Source organism: Argiope bruennichi, chromosome X1 (assembly GCF_947563725.1).
Source record: "Argiope bruennichi chromosome X1, qqArgBrue1.1, whole genome shotgun sequence".
NCBI lineage: Eukaryota > Metazoa > Arthropoda > Arachnida > Araneae > Araneidae > Argiope > Argiope bruennichi.
In genome coordinates, this window is record NC_079162.1 from 72,407,256 (window position 1) to 72,430,120 (window position 22,865).

The 22,865-nt window shown below is 28.9% G+C and overlaps 1 protein-coding gene across 4 annotated transcripts in view; it reads left to right on the forward strand.

Annotated features, from left to right (window-relative positions):
• Positions 1–22,865, forward strand: part of LOC129958915 (grainyhead-like protein 1 homolog) — a 220,731-nt gene that overhangs the window by 137,004 nt on the left and 60,862 nt on the right. For 2 of the 4 annotated variants that reach the window (XM_056071651.1, XM_056071653.1), the window contains exons 7-9: positions 5,587–5,698; positions 5,974–6,068; positions 6,655–6,720. In XM_056071651.1, the coding sequence (XP_055927626.1) occupies positions 5,587–5,698; positions 5,974–6,068; positions 6,655–6,720 (273 nt within the window). The remainder of the gene's footprint in view (positions 1–5,586; positions 5,699–5,973; positions 6,069–6,654; positions 6,721–22,865) is intronic. The other 2 variants (XM_056071652.1, XM_056071654.1) reach the window with 1 other exon arrangement.

The following is a 22,865-nucleotide window of genomic DNA, read 5'->3' on the forward strand; positions in this document are numbered from 1 at the left end:
TTCTCTATCAATGTGATATTTTGGTCGAAACAAAATGGCTCTTCACTTAAAAATAGAAATTTTTTTCGAAATCATTGGAATACATACAAACAAACTGATATACAAAAAAAAAAAAAAAAAAAAGACGCTTAAGTAAATGAATCTTTGTAAACTCTGAAGAAATGGAGGGCTTAGTTATATATTGATATCCGAAAAAATGTAATTATTTGGTTTGGAGGATTTTATAAATAATTTTAGTATTTATATTAAAAATGTAACCAATTACGTCCCAGTTACTCTTATCGAATAATCATATATAGGATTTCATTTTGGATTTGGACTATTAATTTGAAAAATTGTACTAAGCCTGCATTACATGATTAAAACAAATACTTCTTTAAAATAAAATTATTATAAATGCTCTTCTATTTGCTTTTTAATATTTTTCAAGCATTTAAATTCAGAAGCATTTAAAGAACAGTGTTCAACCACATATTTATTTAGAATTTTAGCATACAATCTGAAGCAATAAAAATGTAAAACTGATAGACAAAAGGTGTGTAAGTTGAATTGAGATAGCTTACTTAAATACTACCTAAAGGAAAAAATACATTCACTAATAATAGTGCGGTAGAGAAAAGTTGAACTGGGGTAGCAAGGCCACAAGGAATTATTAGAGTGACGAGGAATACTGTGTAATTACAAGGCCAAAATGCTTACCATCGTGAAAACCACTATTAGTAAAAGACTTTCAGAAAACAATATAATTATTTAAGCATTCTTGTAATTTATTACAGAATGCATGGCATTTTTTTAATTCCGACATTGAGAATAAAACTCTAAACAAGGCTTAACCACAACAGTCTGAATAAGATAAGTAAGTTTAATTCAAAATTGAAAGGCTTGAAATTAGTTTACAATAAACACCTTGCATCAATTAGGAATCAAACAAAAAGATCCTTTTATATAAAAAAGATTGTATTGATGTCTAGATTAAGTAAAGAAATAAACTCTGAAATTATGATTCACTTCTTTTAACCAGATTTTCACTGAGACTTCAAAAGTTGGCGATCAATCAAAACTGATGCGTCTTACATTTTCATTTGGCCAGATACATTTCTTCTTTCATTTTTTCCGTTTTTAGCATATTTAATCAATTATCTTTTAAAAATAAACAAAAATTGCCGAGAATGTAATGCGACATTTAACCTTCACTAAAGAATCCTAATCGCTCAATTTCTAGTCGAGTATTTCATATTTGCTTTTTGAAAGGAAACAATCACTTGACTGATTATTATTGTCAACGCGTTAACACTAGTCGAAAAAAGGCTGACTCTTAAATGAATTACCGGTTTGTCTACCCAGCCCTCGAAATGAAAAGAAAACAACTTTAATTAAAATAATTTTTACCACGCCGTTAAATATAATATTTTGTTTAAATCTGTCATTATTATCATTTTATTTCCTTTCTGCCATTTCTTAAAAGAGATGGATTTAAAATGTTTTCTTATTCCATACAGAAAAATTTATTCCATTTTTTTTTCTTTAGAAATTAGTTCGTTGATAATCAGTAACAAATCTTAACACTTTAAGGCATATTTTACAAAATATGGAAATGATCAATAATTTTGATGTAAGAATTGCATATCAAAATTAATTTTTCTAGCCTATTGTGTATTTGAAACTCATGCTCTCAAATATATAAATTGATGTATCCACGGACAGTCAACTTAATGATGGATATCATCATAAATTTTTTATGTATCAACAAATTTTTACACAATAACATCTGAAATTCCTTCTACCTTTCTCGTTGCATTTTTGAATTATGTGCTCCTATACATATAGGCATACGAACAGACAGACTTCCTTTCAATGGATTTCATTTCAAGCTCTGACAATAATCCACAGCTGTGGATATTGTCAGGAGGATATGCAAAATTTCCTCCTTCTGATTCGTTGCCTCTTTTAAGTTATGATGTGCACAGAAAAATAAAGAGAATTTTAAAAATGGATTTTTAGAACTCAGAAAGGTCTAAAATATGGAGATTTCATCCAGATACCAGGGTTGAAATATTGACGATCTTAATCATTTATCTTTCGAATTTCCATGTAATGGAAAGTCAAAAATTTGACTGGAATAAATACAGTTTAAAATATCAAATAACACATTGAAAAGAAGCATGAAAAAATGTTTGAGCTTAAAAACATTGTCAAAAATATGACATGAAGAGAACAAAGAAATTGAAGACCAAATACAGCATTTAAAAAAGGATAACTATGAATGTCCAAATAAAAAGAAATCCTCAAGTTCATTCACATTATTTTTGAGATATTTACTAAAACAAAACTTGCAATAAAAAACATCATTAGAACAATAGTTTTGAAATGGAGGTGGTGAGATACCGGATCCATCCATTAAAAGGAGAAGTGTTTGTCAGACATCAAGAACACGCAATCATTTTGCTCTGCTGTAATTAACCTTCACTCGGAAATCACGAGCGAGTGCGTAATATGAGAGATTTGATATCTGAAAATTGATACTCAGTTTATTAATCGATCTCTTAGACAGTTAACTTTCCCCCACATTTCACACTTATGCACAAAGAACAATGGAATTCATCGGAGTATCCCCGGCTTGCAAAGTAGGTCGCTAAAATTAAGGCCAAGAAAAAAATATCAAAAATATAAATAACCATAAGAGAAGAGATCGAGTTTTGCGTTTTCTCGTAGGATAGCAACTCAAGGTTAAGCTTCGATTGCGAAATATCCATTGTTATAATCCAATCTAAAACAGTTGGGTTGTTTGAAGAGATATCAGTGTATCAGATCTTGGTGAATTTGCGTGAGAAAGAACCTTGTAGATTTGGAGACGGGAATCTTTTCGAGCAGTTGCCACAATTTTGCGGTCTTACACCTTTGGGGATCCCTGACTGCTCCAAAAGTTGTATCTTGCGATTGATAACACACATCACAGTTTCTTTTGGTTATGGTCATGGCCTTGACGAAGGAATGGAAAATCCACTGACTAGCAAAGATAACTATAATACAGACTGTTGTTTCCTGTTTTTGTTGCTCATTTTTTATCATATTTTGAATCAAACGGAATGGTCTCTGGGCTAATTATCTATACATTGGAAATTTCCCAGACCAAATAAAAAATGACTGCAGGATGAAAAGAGAAACCTTTGCGATGTAAAAAGTTATAATCTTAGATCTGCAGCTAGGAGATCTGATATTACCTCTAAATTAAAATTAAAAACATTGTCTGCACCCCTGTAGTAAAGCTTAACCTAGATTTTGGATATGTGCAGAGCAGCCTTGTCTAATGAAGGAGTAATTTTCCGATTCTTAACAGTTTGTGGGTCATCTTGCTCTAGCTAACATTGTTTCAGAAAGAAAAAGCAACAATAAATCATTTAAATAATGCTTTACAGGCTATTAATTCACATTTAATGACAGATATCGCAGATGAAATCAAATCTTTTTTCTGTAGAGGAAATGTATAATGTAATTGTAGAATTGTATATATCAAAAGGCAATTTCTTCTATTGATTACAATTCAGTGTACTTAAATTGATATAAAAACGAGTAATGACTGAAAGCAAATTGCATTTTAGCTGAGTTATAAATTTATAGATTATTACCCTATGCTGTAAGTTTTAATCTTATGTGTTATTTTCTTTATTGAATTTTATATTCCTTTGTTATGCTTTTAAAACGTCTAATGAAAGTCTTTAAATAATACGTTTATCAATATGATAGGGTTATAATTAAAGTCTTAAGACTTATGCACTGGGGTGAACCAGGCTAGTGCTTTACGAATTTGCTGTCGCGTGATACGCAAATGATTCACGTTTAGTGTCTCATTAAATAACAGTTTCTACAGCTATGAGATAACAAAGGAAGGATCTTTTAATTGGATAGATGATCTGCTGACTGATAGAGATGAGCGATTGGAGATTGCATCCATTAACCATTGATGGGGTTATGAACAGGAAGGAAATAGATGATAGGCAAAACGTCCTTACAAATTCGTGGGGCGGTTAATGGGTGATAAAGTGACACAGCTGCATCATGGAAGACGAACGAATACTTTAAAATCACTTTTATTAAGATGAACACATTTTAGAACATATTTACATCCACAGCATAATCCACAGTTGCTATTCACTTATTTTCTTTGCAAGTATTAAAGAAAAGCATACAGCTAATATTTAATAAATCTACATATCAATTATCGACTAGATAAAGTCATACGATTCCGATAACATAGCTGTGAATATCGATGTGAAGGGAGGTGACAAGCTCAAAGCTTTAACGCAAAACCTAAAGGAAAGAAGGCATTGAATATTACAACAAAAATAAATCGGGAGACAATATGAATTTAGAAGTGAAAGTAGATATTTTATAGTTTAAATGCAGAAATTGCAAACATGATCCGAATCACAGGCTAAACCATGACGTTAAAACGAAATTATGTAAAAGGATTCAACTTAGCGTCAAAATCCTCAAAATATAATTTTTTTTATAATTTTCTCAATTAAAATGAAAATTACAATAATTCCAATATTTTACTCAGTAATATCTCTAAATCTTTTAACATTTTCATCAAGAAATTAAAATAAAATACAAAACAGGTTAACTTACAGATGGAAATGCATTTTTATCGAGCTGGGATTGAGATATTAGATTCTTGTAATCTACAAAGTGGCGGAGCATTGGCGAAATTCATTAATAGAAGGATTGCGAAACTTAATTTTATCGAGGACGCATGTATGTATATGAGTCTGAAAATGTTTAACCTCCTTACGGGAAACCCCCTTGTGGAATGAAATTATAGCGGTTGATATAGTGGCATTTCGGGCATTTTGGGAAGTGGCACATCGAGGCTTCGATATCGCTCTTATCATTCGATCACACTTGAAGGATAGGATTTCCGCACTCACACACCCTGGTGAAGACTCGAAATGGTCATCTGCCTATTTTAGCAGATGGCCATTGAGTCTATTCATTCAGGTGATATCACATGTACACAAAAAACGCAATTACACATGTCATGTAGCATCAAATTGCATGCTGTCATATGCCATTTGTTTTCCTAATGTCAAATGCCCATTAGATTCCGGAAATAAACATGCGGTGAATATTTGTCATATATATCACATGATCATGAATTAACTATAGAAGGTTGGTTTTTAACCTGAGATGAAACGGTTATTATTATATCTACTAACAATTTTACGGTAACTTTATTTTATGACTCATTTAGTATACCGTTTTATAATTCCTTTATTTCGCTAATGAATTTTATGATTCACTTAATTGTATGAATTTTTTCGATTTGTTGCACTACTTAATTTTTATAATTTCCTTTGTTGCATAATTTTATAATATTATTTGTTTTATTGTGCTACTTCATTTTATAATTCGCATCGTGGCATAATTTTATTGTATAATTCATGTACTAATTTATTTTACAGTTTACTTTAATGCATGATTTTGTGATGTGATTCATTTTATTGTACACTTTCTATTATAGAACATCGAAACGAATTCTATACTACGAATGAATATTGATCAGAATTATTTTTTCTTCACTTTCAGTCCGTTGTGATGTTGATGTTCCGAGAAGAGAAGCCACCAGATGAAGAACTGAAAGCCTGGCAATTTTGGCACAGTCGACAGCATTCCGTAAAGCAAAGAATTCTTGATGCTGGTATGTATTTATAAAATTCTGATTATTAATATAGTATATTAAAATTATCATTCTGAAAGCTTTTTTTTTAAATTAGTGTCCTTACGTTTACTAATTTTATAAAATCACATTTAAATTTTAATTTTTGGTAAAGTAACGTTAAAGATTCTCAAGAATATATTAATAAATATAATTTAGAAATTACTTTTAAAATAAGCCATAAGAATAATGGTTATTTAGATCTTTTTTATTGAAATTAGAGTGCATTGATTAAAAATAATTTTTTTTTCTTCCAGATACCAAAAATAGCACAGGCATCATCGGTCAAATTGATGAAGTCACACACAATGCCATTGCCTTTTATTGGAACCCCTTAGAAAGTTCTTGCAAAGTAAGAATACGTTATTCTCTTTTTAAATATTAGGTTTAAAAAATCATTTAACGACTATAAATGGTAGAACAGAAACAGAAAATGGCGGAAAGAAATAATAATCCAAACCAACTTGTGATTTTATGTTACAATTTGCATCCTAAAGAAATAACCTATCGAAATATGAAAATGAAAATTTAATGAAATATTTAATTTTTAATAAAAAAATTATGACCTCTCACAGAAAATATTTCATTATTTTTCATTTTTCAATCTCGCGTAGTGTTCAGTTTTTTACAAGTAAAAGATTAGTTTAAGGTTATTTCATTTCTAAATCATTTAAGAATTCTAACGTTCAGTTTTGCAAGTTAAAAATTCATTTGGATAATTCATTTTTATTTTCATATTACTTCTTAATTTATTATTATTTCTGATTTATGAAGTGTTCTTATAATATGTATTACCAAATCAAAATAATTTGTTTAATTTGGAGTATTAAATTAAGAATAATTTTATCTATGTGTGCGTATATTTTATAGGACGTGATTTTAGTACAATGTATAAATAAAAGGATTTGAGAACTGATTTTGCATTTGTTTTATTTTAGGTGAATGTAGCTGTGCAATGCCTAAGTACAGATTTTAGCAACCAGAAAGGAGTGAAGGTAAGAACTGTAGGTCTTTTAAAATGGCTCTTAGAATTTAATATAATTTTATAAGGAGAAAACAAATAAAATAGGATAAATAATATAAGAAAGCAACGATGAATAGGATAGCAACTTAACTAATTAATATAAATAGAATATATAGATTTGAGAAAATGAGATAACACGTTTATAAGGAAAAAGCAATTAAAATAGAATAAATTAGACAAGCAAGTGAGGATAAATAAGATAACAAATTAGTATAAACTGGATAAACAGATTAGAACAAATAAGATAACAAGTAAACGAACTAGTTAAATAGGATAAACAAATCATGATAAATAAAATAAACAGCTTAGCTACTTCACCATAGAACATCTGCGTCGAAGTAACGTTTTAATTTTTCCTCGTGATTAATTATACAGACAGTCACTGTCATATCAAAATGTCGTATATCGAATTTGCCAAAAAAAAATCCAGAACACTTACATGGATAAGATAATCAGTGTTCAAATTATTGTGATCAGCTGATAGAACTGAAGTTACAGATTAAAAACAAAATGTTATAAGTCGTTAACGTGTCCAGCTGTTAATTAAAATGCCATACGTTGTGCATTTTATGGTGTTTTTACATACGGCTTTTTGATATAAGAGGCGATATTTTAGACGCTTATATTTTTCTATAACAAGTTTTCTTGAAAACCTTCTGAAATTAAAAGCATAAAAATTATAGATATCCCTTTTAAACTTTTTTTTTCCCGGAGTGATCTTGAATTCTAGACCCTATTCCTTTCAAGATCCTTTATGTACGAGATCCTGGTACATGTTAATACTGTTGGGGCTGAGTGATCTCCTATGGGTGTGATGGGCAAGAGTGAAGAAATAGGTGCCAGTTCAGGTGTCATCATCGTTTTCTGTCCAAGGTACAAATTGATGAAGTTCGACTAAAAGATGCATCATTACTCTAAATGACGGGGTTTTAATCTAACTAAATAACCAAATTCATACATAATAAAGGAAACAATAAACTATTCCGAAATTTAAAAGCAAGCAATAATTTCTTAATACATTGGAAAAATGCTGCTATTTGGAGAATTCTTGGTGAAAACAGAGTTAGTGGCAATCAGTACTGATCTATTTTCTTCTTGTAATAATATTTGTTAAGGCAAGAGGTTGCAACTGAAATCTGTGTCTGCGTATTGAATTCGAATTAAAAGTGGCAATAAATAGATAAGAATTGCAGATAATGGCAACTGCAGTTATAGTTTTAATGATAGTTCTCCTAAGTATACTGCATAGTGATCTTAAAAAAGGAAGATATGATTACCTCATTGGCTGACTTTTTTTACTTATTGATAAAATAATCATAGATTAGCTTCAATCATTCATTGAGAATGTCCGAAGTTTAAAATTCGTTTAGATTAGTTTCTCAAAAAAACACATTCCCTGACAACTTATTTGAAAAGAAGTATGGGGTAATTTATTCGATTACTCCTCCCATAAAATTTAAATCAAATATTCCAGTTAATAGCCGCTTTAAAATCTGCATAAATTTTCAAACCAGTAATAAACTAAGACATGCAAAAAATGCGAAATCGTTCTTTTCCTGGAAATATCCGAACTAAAAAAAAAAAAAAAACTGCTTTAAAACAAGATCGGTCCTTTTCATTTAATTGAAGGGATATTTTTTTATTCCAGGGGTTATCAACCTCTTAAATATCGTAGACTATCAAATCTCGTGAATTTTCTAATGGAAAATAGCTGTTTATTAAATCAGCCTTCATATCTTATTTTCACGTAAGCGTTATTTTTCATTTCACATTCTCATGTTAATAATCATGTACAACATATAATCGCGCTTTCACTTTCCCGCATTAATAGCCATGTCATCATTACTATCTTTGAAAGAATTTCTATGAATTGAGTAAAAATCTTTGACTGCCATCTTCCGTTAAAGGATGTTGTCAAGTCCTTTCAACTTGTGAAGGCAATATAAACATCCTACAGCAGTTTTAATTTCTCAAACCCGTTCTTCGGAAAAAGGATTTTTATTCTTTTGGTTTTTATTGTATTGATCTACATATGACCTAAGGTAGGTGAAATAATAACTCCTTTTTTGACAGTGTTACTACTGAATGAGAAATCGCTATTTCCACGCACTAACCATCCAAAACATCATGAACATTGATTTTTCGAAATGACGTATGTTTAGCTGTTTGTTTGCAATTTATTATCTACGGGTCTTCTTTTCTTGTGCCACGGGTTTTTTCAAAGGAAATAATTTGCACTAAGACAAATTGCTCACGAAGAAAGATTTGCAGTCTTTGTCCGACGCTTCTAACCTTCTGGGATGAGGTATTGATTAGAATGGGTTGGCACAGAGAAGAGGAGAAATTAATGAGGTAACGAAATGGTAATGTGCTGAATTTTTAAATTATATACCCGTTACCTATTACTATCCAGTAAATAAAGTACCTACTTTCGTTCAATTTTATTTCGCAATGAACAGAAATTATTTGCTTTTAAGAAATGTTCTGTGAATGATGTTTCTCACGTCTTTCAGCGTGATATATACTTAAGTGGTTGACGTGAAAACCTAACTTGAAAAGTCATCCAATCTTGGGTTTTTTCGAGACTTGATTTAACCACAGTAAAATATTATTATCGCATGAATTCTTCTATTAGATTTATAATATGTTTTGCATTAAGATTGGAAATTAAAATTTTGAATTTGAAAAGTGGCTTTAAAAAAATAAGAAAATTACAATACTTTTGGTTTTAGATAGTTTGGTTTGTTGAATTTATTATGGCTTGTTACCAAAGCTCTCAATTTAGTATCTATTATGTAATATGCGTGAAGTATAGTAGTTAAAATCTCATTAAAATATTTACCAAGCATTCAGGCATCCTGGATGTCTGAAACAAGGATTTCCTGAAATGATGTCATGTCTCTATGCTTAATATGCTTACTTATGATTTATTATTTACAAGTCTTTTTTGATGCCACGGATTTTGAGTAGGAAATAATTCGTATTGATACAAATTACTCACGAATAAAGATCTGCAATCTGCGTCTGAAACTTCTGACCTTCTAGAATGAGATATTGATTAGAATAATTTGGCACGGAGGGTAAGGGAATGCCTTGAATTTTTAAATTATATATCCATTATCTGTTAGCATTAGGTTAATAAGGTACCATTTTTTATTCAATTTTATTTTATGTTAAACGTAATTTATTTTCTTTTAAGAACTGCTCGAAGATAGATGTTTCGCAGTGATTTATTTATATAAATATGTAAAAAGCAAGCGGAAAAGATTTTTCAATTTTTTTGTTATTTTAGACTTTATCGCTGAGTTGACTGAGGAAAATCATTAGTTTTGTAACTAATACTCGTTGTTAATATTTTCTGTGACGTTAATAGCGTGTTACAAAAATAATTAGAAAAATTAGAAAATTATAGGAAAATTTTCTAACGCCTTTGATTTGATTGCTGTTGGTCTCGAATATATTCTTCAATCAGAAGTTATTTGCTTTAATTTATTTAGAAAATAACAAATAATAATGACTTCGTTTTTTTTTTATTTTTTATTTTTCTGCAGCACTATAAATCTTGATTTCGCTTTATTCAGAAACTCTTAACATCCAAATCCCTCTTTTAGGCTAAACAAACTCCCTATAAAAATAAGTTAGCAAACTTCCTATATATGAAATCCGTGTAATTTTTATACTTCATGTGCACTTAAAATCAATGAATTCCTGTTCAGCCAACTTAATATTATTGCAATTATATCTATGAAACTCCAGGTTCTTTAAATAAGGCTTTGTTGCCTTTTTCACTCAGGACTACTTGTTATTCAATAAAGAAAAATTTTCGTGACAGCCATACCAATGAAAATCAAGCGATCAATAAATATTTATTAACCAAAAAATAAATTTTATTAGATTCATAACATTTTTTTTAGCATATTTACAATTTTGCCATCTTTTAAGGCGTGAAAAAATATGCACAGAAATAAAATCAAAATATTGTCTGCAAAAAATATTATTTCCATAATTAATTATTATAATAACTAATTATCATAATTATTAATTTTGATATCTTCATAATTGATGATAAAAATAATTATATTGGTAATAAAATCAGTTATTTAATGTTAATTAGTGAAAAGGTCGCATAATTTATTACAGTCTATTTAGATTTGATTATCAGTTTCATTTTAGAATTATCATAAAATAATTTTTAGTGAAACAAATCTGAAGATTTACACAGAAAATTTGCTTATCAATTATGTACTTGTAATATAATGATTATTTTGTTGAAATGTCTAACAGAACAATTTTCATAATTGTTTTTATAAACAAATTGAAAAAGATATAGCATAAAGTGCTTATTTGAAGCTTCAATCGAGACCATGACCCGTCTTTGAATAAGGATTTACAGCCCCTATTTACGTGTATTAAACAGTCTTCACCATTACCGCTAAAAATGAAGATTTTTTTTTTAATGTACCAAAATATAACAAAATAAAACTGATCAAAATAAAATAAACGGGAGAAAAATCTAAAAGAAAATATGCATGGCAATTATTTTAAAAGGATTATAAATCAAACTGAACATTATGACCGAAATTAAATTTTAAATAGAAAAAGATTATAAACCAAACTGAACATTTAAAAAAGAATTAAAAGCCAAACGAAACTTTAAAAAAGGATTATAAACCAAATAAAAAAAATGTTAAAATTATAAGCCAAATTAAATTTTTTTAACAAATGATATGTCAAATTGGACTTTTTAAAATAATTTTAAAGCTCTGTAGTATTTACAAGTTTCATGTCATTCAAAACAGAAATAAAATGCGAAGTTAGTCACAATTTAAGAATACATGGATGCCAAATAACTTCAAATGCAAAAGTAAACCAAATAAAGCAATAATAGTCATAATAAAATAAATCAAGAAATTTTCCTTTTTTTTTCTTTTTATTTGTATAACATATTTACATTTCGCCTTTCAGAGCTTTTCTTAATATATTTTTAATGCTCATATATCATTTTAATGCTCATTCATAATGCTCTAACATATCTCAGATTTTGGAATTTAAATTTTCACCGTTTCTATATTGAAAAAAAAAAAAAAAAGAAAAGAAAAGAAAATTACATTTGTCCTTGTGTCATTTTAGAAAACTAAAATTTTTAGAAAGTGTAATAATTTTCTGCATAACGTGATGTATACTATCGGAAAACACCATTTCATTATTTAGGTTATAAGTAGTTTTTGTTTCTATTGTGCATCGCATTTCTTTTGCGCAGCCTAAACCAAAATAAAATCAAGTGTTCTCTGGTAAGTAAGCGAATGGTACGTTTTGACAATGACCATACAAAGAAAAAAAAATGGCCCCCTTTTGTTCTGATCACGATTTAAAGCTTAGTAAAATCAGAGAAGCATGAAATGACTAAAAAATCACAGCTCTAAATTTTAACCCACATTTGTCTTAATGATATATAGAGTCTGATAAGAAATAGGCTGCTATCATTAAAAAAAACACCTTTCAATTATAAACTTTTTGAGTTTCGAAAGTAATGTTTTATTTTCTCACCCAAGCTTAATATCGTCTCAAACTGATCGCTAAAGTATAAAAATCTTTGGTAATAAAGATTGCTTTTATTCATAATTTGCATAATTTTGAAAAAAAATAATTTAAGAATTAGTGACTTTATTTAATTTTAAAGAATCACTAACAATTATTAATAAAAAAAATTACTAGAATAAATTTGTCCTTTAAAGTAATTTAAATGTCCTCATGTTGGAATGATAGGAAAATTCGAAGCGTAGAGGGCTGATTCAAATATCCTCCTGTTCTGAGAATGGTTCAAAAGTATTTCTCTAGACGTACTCATGTATTTTTCAAATATAATAACCCCAATGTCTTTTTAAAAATTATCTTATTAATAATTATCTAAAATGTGTTACAAATTCGAAATGAATGTCTCTTATTTCTTTCATTATAATTAAAAAATTATCTAAACTAAATTTAAATCATTGAAATATCCTCATATTAATTAGACCGAGAAATTCGATGAGCTGAGGGCTGAATCAAATATCCCCGTTGTATGAAAAGAGTTAAGAATTACCTCTCTAATTACCCTCGTGTAATTTTGAGCATGACTTGGCATCCCAATTCCTCTTTAGATATTATGTTTCTAAGAATAGTCTAAAATGAATATAATTTATTACAAAATTTGAAACAAGTGAGTGTAAATAATAAGTTCTTTTTATCTGTCTCATAATACAACATGTCATCAACAAATACAACATATCATCAACAAAACATGTCATCAACAACTATAACATATCATCAACAAAACATGTCATCAACAAATACAACATATCATCAACAAAACAGGTCATCAACAAATACAACATATCATCAACAAAAGATGATTTAAGCTCTTGTTTAAAAAAAAAAAAAATTCACATTGATTTGACCACAAATTCGACTGTATTGATCAAAGTATCCTTGTCGTATGAGGATACTTATAGCTCAGGATTAAGTCAACATTTATCCTTGTGTAATTAATTCTAAATACATTTATCATCTCTTCTCCCCAAAAATTCTAAGAATAATCTAAAATATATTATAAAATTTTAAATAACTAAAAATGAATAAAACCTTCATTATCATGAAAAACATTCACAGAGACATTAAAAAATTCGGAAGATATAAAATTATGATCTGATAAACCACATAAGTTTCGTATAAAAATTATTTTTAATTCCAATCACAATAGGAAAGAAGGTAATTACATAATACCAAGTATTATATTATATTTATTTCATTTCCTTTCTTTGTAACATATTTATCCTTTCGAATTTCAGTATTTTCAATTTGAATTACATTATCCAAGAAAACGTATATTTTTGGAAACATAATATCACCATTATCATCACCCGAGTCCACCAAAACCAATATGAAGTTAACTTATTTTCACAACCATTATTCGTCACTTTGCAATAAATTTCCCCTATATATTCTCTTCTAATTAAATATTTACATCCAAAAACGATTTAGTAAGTAGAAATTATAAATAATACTTTGAATAAATAGCCTTTAAAATGAAATTAAACTGATAATGGTACACTTAAAATGAATTAAAAAATGTGACGTTCGTGTATTACAGTTAAAAGCTGACTTTTTAAAATTTATCATGAAGACGAAAATTATATTTTCAATAAAAAAAATACTCTGAAGTGATAAGCCTTAAGCTATTTTAAATATAATTGCATCCATTTCAATAATATTAAATTCAAAAGATCAACAAACTCGCAAATGAATAAATTTAAATCATATATTTATAAGTCTGTTTTGATGAAAAACTGGTTAGTCTTTTTCTTAAGACGAAAACTTAGACTTCAATTTCTTATCTATACAGGCTAAAAACACAAATGCACTTAGGTACCTCTGGGAAGCTCCTTAGGTGACAAAAAACCAATATTAAAGAGATAAAGAAAATCAGTTTTGCTAATGGCTCAATTTAAAGATAAGTAACCTCACATACAAATATTCAAATCAATCGCATCGAGGAATATTTAAAGCAAATATTTATGGATTATCTCGCATATTGACTTTTGACAGCGACCGCAAATGGATGCAATCAATCTCCTGCAAAATTATTTTTATCCAAACTTTCAAGATAACTTTTTTTTCTGTCGCTTTTATATCTTCCCACAGACCATTGATGGAAGCTTTCAAATGTTCCGATTCGTGTCGTCATTAATTCAGAACTTTTTCTCAAATTAATGACCTATGTCATCGTCCATCTCAGCCGAAAGTGGTCCGCCGTTCCTCAAGGGGTTGGTAAGATTCAAGATAGTGGGTTCATTTGCATGTTGACCGATAGTTTGAATATTATGCCTTTCGGGCCCATGATAAAATAATAATAAAAGACTGCGAAAAAACGGAGAAAAAAATCGCATTTAACATGAACGTAGCCGCTGGTAAAACCGATCATTGGCCCATCGTGCATGGTAGGGTCATCTCGCCTGAAGACTCAGAACAGGGCTGCCACATCAAAATGGCAGTAATGCCAAACTTCCTTAAAAATAAGACCAATAAACGCCAGACTTAGATTTTTTAATGAAAAGAAATTTATCAGCCTCGTTCCGAAATAAGAGAGCGAGAAAAATGGCAACGAATGCATCAAATTGAATATTCGGTATGAAAGAAAAAAATTACCCAAAAAACTAAAGAGAATATTCCAAGCATTTCTTGGAAATTTTATATATAAATCCTTTTTAATGCCATTTTTCGAATTATAATTACTTTCGATTTTTCTATCTGGTCACTATTTTGAATCAGTATCGCGAGCCTCTCTAAAAATGCTGAATTAACAAGTTTCATTGCATTCTAAGAATTTCCCATTTTTATTCCATGTGTGTTTGTTTCCATAAAACTTCTGTCTTTTTGAGGCGTTTCCATTTGCAGTAGGGGGATGTCAAAATAAACTGCTGTTTAGTAAATTAATTTTTTTTTTTTTAAGATTTATCTTCTAAAAATTTTTAATATTTGTAAATATATTTATATAAATTTCTTTTTGCTCATCATCAGTTCATTTCTCATTGGGCTGTTTGGGGATGACAACATTTTTTTTTTCATAGTTAGGTCCAGGAGGTTATATTAGCTGCAAAATTGGAGCGTAAATGAAAATAAAAATTAAGAAAGCTTGATTTAATGTAAGCATTGGCTTTTCAATATAAGTTGGAAGTAAAGATAAATTGTATGCAAAATAAAAACTGAATATACCTAAATCTGAAATATTGAGGTTTCATCTGGGGTAAACGTAACAATCAAAATCATTTAAGAAAATTATCCGAATTAAAACAGTGCTCCATGTACCTTTTTTTTTCTCGTGATTTCTTTCCCCCAAGAAATATTTTACTCGACCCGATTTCCATCAGAAATATTTTGACTCTGCCCACAAGTAGGAAAAATAGAAACGAAAATCAAGCAATAATTAAGTATGTCTAAACTAAAATTTAATTAAAAATAGCTATACGGCAAATTTTAATAGTAACTTTTAATTCAAGATAGTTTTCTTAGTTACATTTCATTGAAGAATCATTTCGCTTTATAATTCATTTTACAATTATATTTAAATCCCAATATCATTCGATATGTAACTCCATCTTTAACCATTTCATTAAAATGCCCCAGTAAGTGTGCTAATTATCTTCTCTTTTGTCACCATTTGTCAATCTTTACCATTATAAGTTTGGTTATTTTTTCCCTCAACAAATGTGCTCACTAGAGGCCGAGATAAAATCACGAGAGATATTTTTTTAAGAATCTTTGATTTAAGTAAATCAGTAAAAAGTGAAAAAAGTAGGCTTTTTTAGAAATTCTGTCTATTACAGTAGTAGAAATAATCGGCAAAATTCAATAACTTTCAATAATAGGTAGCATAATTTGTTAAATAAATAAATAAAAATAAAATAATAAAAGATTCTAAAACTTAAAATGATTTTAAAATTGACTCTAAAACCTGATGATCACAGAATGATGAACTGATCGCAGTATGGAACCATTCCTAACCATCAGCGATATAACTATAGCGATATAACTCAGCGATATAACTATCAGCGATATAACCATAGCGATATAACTCAGCGATGTAATTGTTAGAAAAAACTACTCATGTACTTTCTATATGGACGGCATAGTTAAAAAAAACAACGCTATAATTAATTTTTTTAAAAATTGTTTCTAAAACTTATTGATGAAAATTAATTTAAGACCAGATAAATAAAAGTTGTGAAGCCCAAACATACCGATCAAAAGAAAATTTTTCACAATCTGGCCTTAAAAGGGCCAATATGGCAACCCTGGCCACCCGAAGAGAAAGGGAAACTACTAATGGATGAGGACTGGTCAGACTGCTCCGAATGGGCTTTCGTCTGCCGCACAGAATCTCCTCACCATAAAAATAACAACTAAAACAAGAACTTTTTTTCATTTTGGTTATGAAAGACGATTTCTTTGTTGTTTGGACTATAAGAAAGATCCTCGGCGACGGTTGGAAAAAAAAAATACAAACAATAAACTATGCGGAAATGGGATTTATTTTTAAAACCTTCGTGCCTATCTGAGAGTAAAGTGCATTTAAAAAGTCCGCCGACTGACCCTTCACCCTTTCGCTCCAGCTGTGTCTTCATTAAGAGTTCGATGCTTTAATTTTTCTTCGTCATTAATTAGCTATAAAGCTTCGTTTCAATTAAATAAAGCGTTACAAAGAAAACTTAGTTTCTATTAGCTCTAGCTTTATAGCTTTACGGGCATTTAAAATGATTTTTAAACAGGCTGAAGTTATTTCCATGTAAAAATGGTGATTTCTCAGTTGAAAAAATAACAGACCAGAAATTTAAATATTTTTTTTTTCATTTGCAATCTTTTTAATTAAGCAATTTGCATGTTTTATTGTGTTTGTGAAAGTAACTTTCAGAATCCTTTCATATTATTGAGGATGTAAAGAAAAAAGAAAGTTTCCGGGGGGGGGCATCAAGAAAATATTTAGATCTCCGAATTAATGGAATCCATCACTGAATTCAATTTGCTGGGGCATCATTTTAGAGAAAATCGCGATGCAATCCAATTTCAGCGAGCGTTTTTTGGTAGTCAAAACAACAAAAAATTCCAAAACTGATATAATTGAAACACAAAATATCTCAAAGAAGAAAAAAATATTTATTTCCTGCATTCGATTGCTCCCTTATTAATATGCATGAAGTAGAAAGAAAAGCAAGATATAAACTGAATATAATACGACAATATATGTTAACAAGAATTTTTGAAAAACATTTGCATTTCCTTCTTCTAAGTATTGATAGAAATTTATTAAACGCAAAAATACAACAAGACTTGTAAATACGGTAGAAAAGTGTTTTTTTACAGAAAATATTTTTTTCCCCTATGGATAAAATCAAAGTGTTATAAATGTTAAATACAAAAAAAAAAAAAAAAAAAAAAAAAAAAACTACTTGCTTTCTATAAATTAATGCGTTACGATCGGAAATTAATTTGTTTTCCAAAGGCAATTAGATAAAATGGATTTTAATTATTAAACTTCGGCAAATGCTGATTTTTTTTATCATTTAAAACATTTAATGTCACAAATAAACCAACCGGAAAACCTTCTTTTCGTTATTTTCCATGAAATGTGATCAAAATTCACCCAGATTTCCCATTTTCTTTGCTCTGTACGTGAAATAAATATATATCAATGCCTCCTTTTATTTCAGTACCAACAAACAAAAGAACAAAGCTTCAACAAAAAGAAATTCTGCTGTTAACTAGATAATAAATATCCACATTCCCTCTTTTTCCAGACGCTACATTTTCCTACACAAAAAAAGAAATTTTGATATTTTAATTTTAGAAGTTTTTAGTTAAATTGTTAACATCTCATTTATTTTAATTGATTTATTACCATTTTTCAACATAGGTATCTGGAATTTTATTTACATCTGTAAACAATATAATGCATGAATTCGCAGAGAGATCAATATATTTCTTAATTCCCAAAGCACGCAATTTATATTTGTAATTTTTTCTATAAATAGCAATATGTCATGAATATAAATGTATATCATGCAAATCCATGGATTTACAGTGTATATAGTTATATGAATTTTACTTCTTTCTTGGTTACAATGAACAAAACAGAACTGAAGATAAAACATCTAAAATTACAAATAAATAAATAAATCTAATTCGTTGATAATCAAAGACAAGATAGCTCTTAATTCAGATTTCTTCAAGTAGGTTTGGCAATCAACGTGTTCTAAACATAAACCTTTAACTGCAATCAAAGGAGGGTTGGCGAATTGTGATCCGAATTTTGACTGGAAATGGTGCCATCAACTTTCTAAGAATACATTTTGCATTTAATTGATTCAAAATAATTCTAAAATAGATTTAAAAGTCATAATACCTTCAATTTTCTCCATGAAAAAGCAATATTCGTTAGTTCTTGGAATATAATTATTTAAAAATCATTAAAATAAACGAATCGCATTGAAATTTATTCTTAAAATTTTCCTTAAAATTTTTACTTCTGTCGAGCTAAATTAATGAAAATGCTTTGAAATGTATTGTGATACAAAATGTATCCTTAGTGAAATTTATTCGTCGGACTGAATAAAAATCGCATTTGGAATTCCACTTCCGTGATCGTACAAAAACGATCATAATAGCAAAGTCACGTAACTCAATTCGCCATCCCTCTCATTATTTCAAAGATTGTATGGGAGACTTACCCCAAAAATTTAAATAGATTTAAATGTTGTATGTTAATGTAATTATAACTTACTTGAATCTGAAATAAGAAGACAAGAAAAAAAACAACGCGACGCAAGGGTAAGATCTTCGGCTTTGTACCTGAAGCAGTTAAACAGACATTATGCATGCATGGAATTGCATTAACTTGTCAAAAATTTCAAGGTTATTATTCCGCGCTCATTAAGAAACATTCAGACACATACCTCAGTTGCAATTTATTTAAAAATGATAATTTAATGACTGCATGCATATGTAAATGTTTTTAAAACTTCGCGTTGATTAATTACTATGCTTATATCTAAGATCTTCTACTTTTTGAAACTTTTGCAGTGCCCTAGTTTAGGTGTAAATTTTTATTTAAATTATAATGTTTCAAAATTTTATCATTTTTACTTATTTAAAGCGCCTACATTTTTTGTTAGCAAGCTTCAAAATTTTTTAATTAGATTGTATCTGCCCACATTTAAACACCATTATGTCACTATTAAGTCAGCCCATGAAACATAGTTTGGCGAATCGATGAAAAATAACCACACCAACTCGTTCTGCTAAAATTCGCAATAGAACTAAAAACGATTTTTAATTATTTTATGTAAAATATTATAATGTGAAAAGTTATCGTTACAGTGTCGCTATAATGTTCGATACTATTAGTTATTTTGTCAAATGCTGACAAAAAAAAAGCATATGAAGTTGAAAATAAAAGTGAAAAGGTGCATGAAAATTCTATTAGCAAGAGTATCGTGAAAAAAATTTTAATATAAATAATTAAACATACAAATAACTGAACTAGCTTTCTCAAGATCGTAATATTTTTGAATTTCGACTAGATATATTCATTGCTTTTTATAATTCCTTCGTTCTGATTTGGTTTATTTGATTAGTATAACAATGATTAAAGGTACCATAAATACTTAATGAAATAGTTTTTTCTTGAAATATGATTGCTCTGAATAAATTTTGAAATATTGAATTTCATAAACAAAGAGCTAACTCCCTGATATAAGAAGTCTTTTATAACTTAAATACCACACTGAATTAAAGCATACCATTCCAGTTCTGAACATAAAAAATATTATGTTTTATTATATGTAAATTAACGCATTAAATATATTTGTATTTCATTTTATCAATGTGCAATAAATTTACTCATTTTCCTTTGCATTATTTAGAAAGTTTAAATAATTAGTTTTCTTTTATATTTCTATGTTCTTATCACGCGATGCCCTTCTTTGATTTATTTTTAAGTAATTTTTATGTCTTTTTGTTTGGAAAACTTTTGTCTTATAAATTTAATCTCAAGTCATTACTTAGCATCCAGCTTGGCCCAGCATACCATGTCTTAGTTTTACACCATAAAATCTTTACTTCCAAACTTTGCATGAAAATTCAAATAGAAAGCGAAGTAAAGTTATTTTTAGAAAGCTCTGGAAAATTTCTGTACATGCATAAACATTTTTTAAATTATTATTCCTAATATTTTTTATAGTTAGCATGCGTAGAAATGTAATTCCATAGATAACTTAAAACTCCTGTTTTGAATTCTGAAAATGTACTGTCGGAATGCGACTTTTTATGACAACAGTGTTCCATCAAGATTGTTAGAGAATAGTATGAAAAGCTAAGAAAGGTGCTTTCAGTCTTATTAAAATTCAGATAATGTAAGCAACCCTTTTTCTGAAAAGACCTCACTTCATGTAACTCTCTTTCAAAAAGTTAAACGGGGACGTTATGTTCTATTTTAAAAGCGCGAGGTGTTTTTTAAAATGCCTGTTCCTCTTTCCATTGGGTGATTTAAATGTTCAATCACGTACAAGGATTGCTTAAAAAAAAAAGAACTGGAGTTATCTTTATAGTTCCACAAACACATTCAGCACGACTCTTTGAAAAATTTTCATCTAAATCTATTAAAAGCCTTAAAAATATCAAAACGATAATCGAAAGTACCTTTTATCTATTCTGTAAAACAGTCCTGACATTGAATTCATTGACTGGTGAGAGGAAAAAAATGGCTCAAAATCCGTAGATTTATGATAGAAAGAAAAAAAAGAATCATTGCTATCTGTTCTTAACTGATTGACTGATAAAAACTTTAATTATTGTTAATGTGAGCTACTGGAGCATGCTGATGTAAGGATTTCTCAAGATTGACGGGTATGTCTAAAAAATAAACTACTTGACTAAGGGACGTTGACCAGATTGGTATCAGTCAATGTGAAAGGAACAAGGGCGACTGGTCTTGCACATAAAGCTAACTTCATTAAAGGATGTTCTGTCAGTTCGATTCAATTCCCCAAGGGCGTTGAGGAACAGATTGAAGCAATATTAACAGTGGCAATCTCCACGCTACATGAAAATATTATAATAATTCTAATAATGATAAAGGCCTGAGACACCGGAATGTCGTTTGCCTTTCTGATTTGATGGGAAGAAAAGTGGGATAGGAAAATTGCTCATGTCATTGAGTCACGGATTACTGATGTGATTGGAAGAGTCTCATTAGGCTGGATTTAAAGCAAACTGGCGGTACAAAATAATTTGTATGACAGTACTTGAATAAATATGTTGTTAAACTTATTATTTGATTGTTAAACAAAGGTATGTGCCAAGATTTGAGTGAATTAATCAAGAAAATGGATACTATCTTGTTATAAATCTCAATACTACTTTAAAGATGCTCATTGGATCATTTCAATATTCTTTAAATTGCAAGTACTTTTGCTTTGCTCGAAGTAAAGAACAGCATGATCTTAAATAAATTTCTGGCATAATTTTTCGGGCCATCTAATAAGCATTTAAATCAATTGCTGACGAAATCCATATTTTTAGAAAAATAATTTATAAATTAATTCACATTTTTGTTTGTAAAATTTCTAGTTGATAGACTAATTGCATGTCGAGATAAAATACCTGCAAGAACAACTTTCTTTTAACGGCTTTAAATAAATAATGAACCAATCAGTAATTTTTTTTTCTTTGGTTTCATATTACATGCCGTCTTCTTTTAAAATGCCTTTTCCAGTAATCTTTTTCCATATTTGGAACTATAAATATATTTTATCAACCACAAAACACTCTCTTACATGAAATTTATTATATGTTTTACAAAGTCATCAGAATTATTAGTTATAGTGGATTTAAGAGGACATAGTAAAGTTAAATTCAAATTAGAGTTTAATCTTTAAGCAAGTAAATATTCACATTATATATGAGGGACTCCATGCTCTCTGACAAATTGAGCTATTTTGGTAAATTCTTTTTGCGTAGCAGCTGAAACAGCATTTTATTTTCTGAGCTACTGATTTTAAAATTCAGTGTAATATTTGAAATTTTTAAAGACGAATACTCCTCAAATAAATGGATTTCATTTTGATAATAATTCAAGTCTTTTGGCCTCTCGAATTCTGCGTTTGCAAAATTGTTATAATTGCATTCGCAAAAAAATTACGCAATGATTTAACATCAAAAACACACAAATCAAAATTTCAAATAAAAAATTTATGATAAACACGTATTTTCTCGCATAATTTATACAGCAGATGTTGAATTCAAGGTATAAAGCACTATGAAACTTCATGAGATTGTAATTGCTTTACTTATATAGAAGGTCATGGAACGCTATAACAGGAAACAAGACGTTTCTTTGTGCTTGTTCAAAAACTTCACGGATTTTTATTTAAATCGTAAAAGTTTTTTGTTCAGCGAATTTATAGTTATTTCTCGCCATTTATTCCTATAACAAAATCTTTGATTCCTTGCTGATAGAATATCCTTTTTACACGCGTTAAATTGCCTCCCTGTTATAGTTATTTTTGATACAATTTTGTCACGAAAAAACCAGGA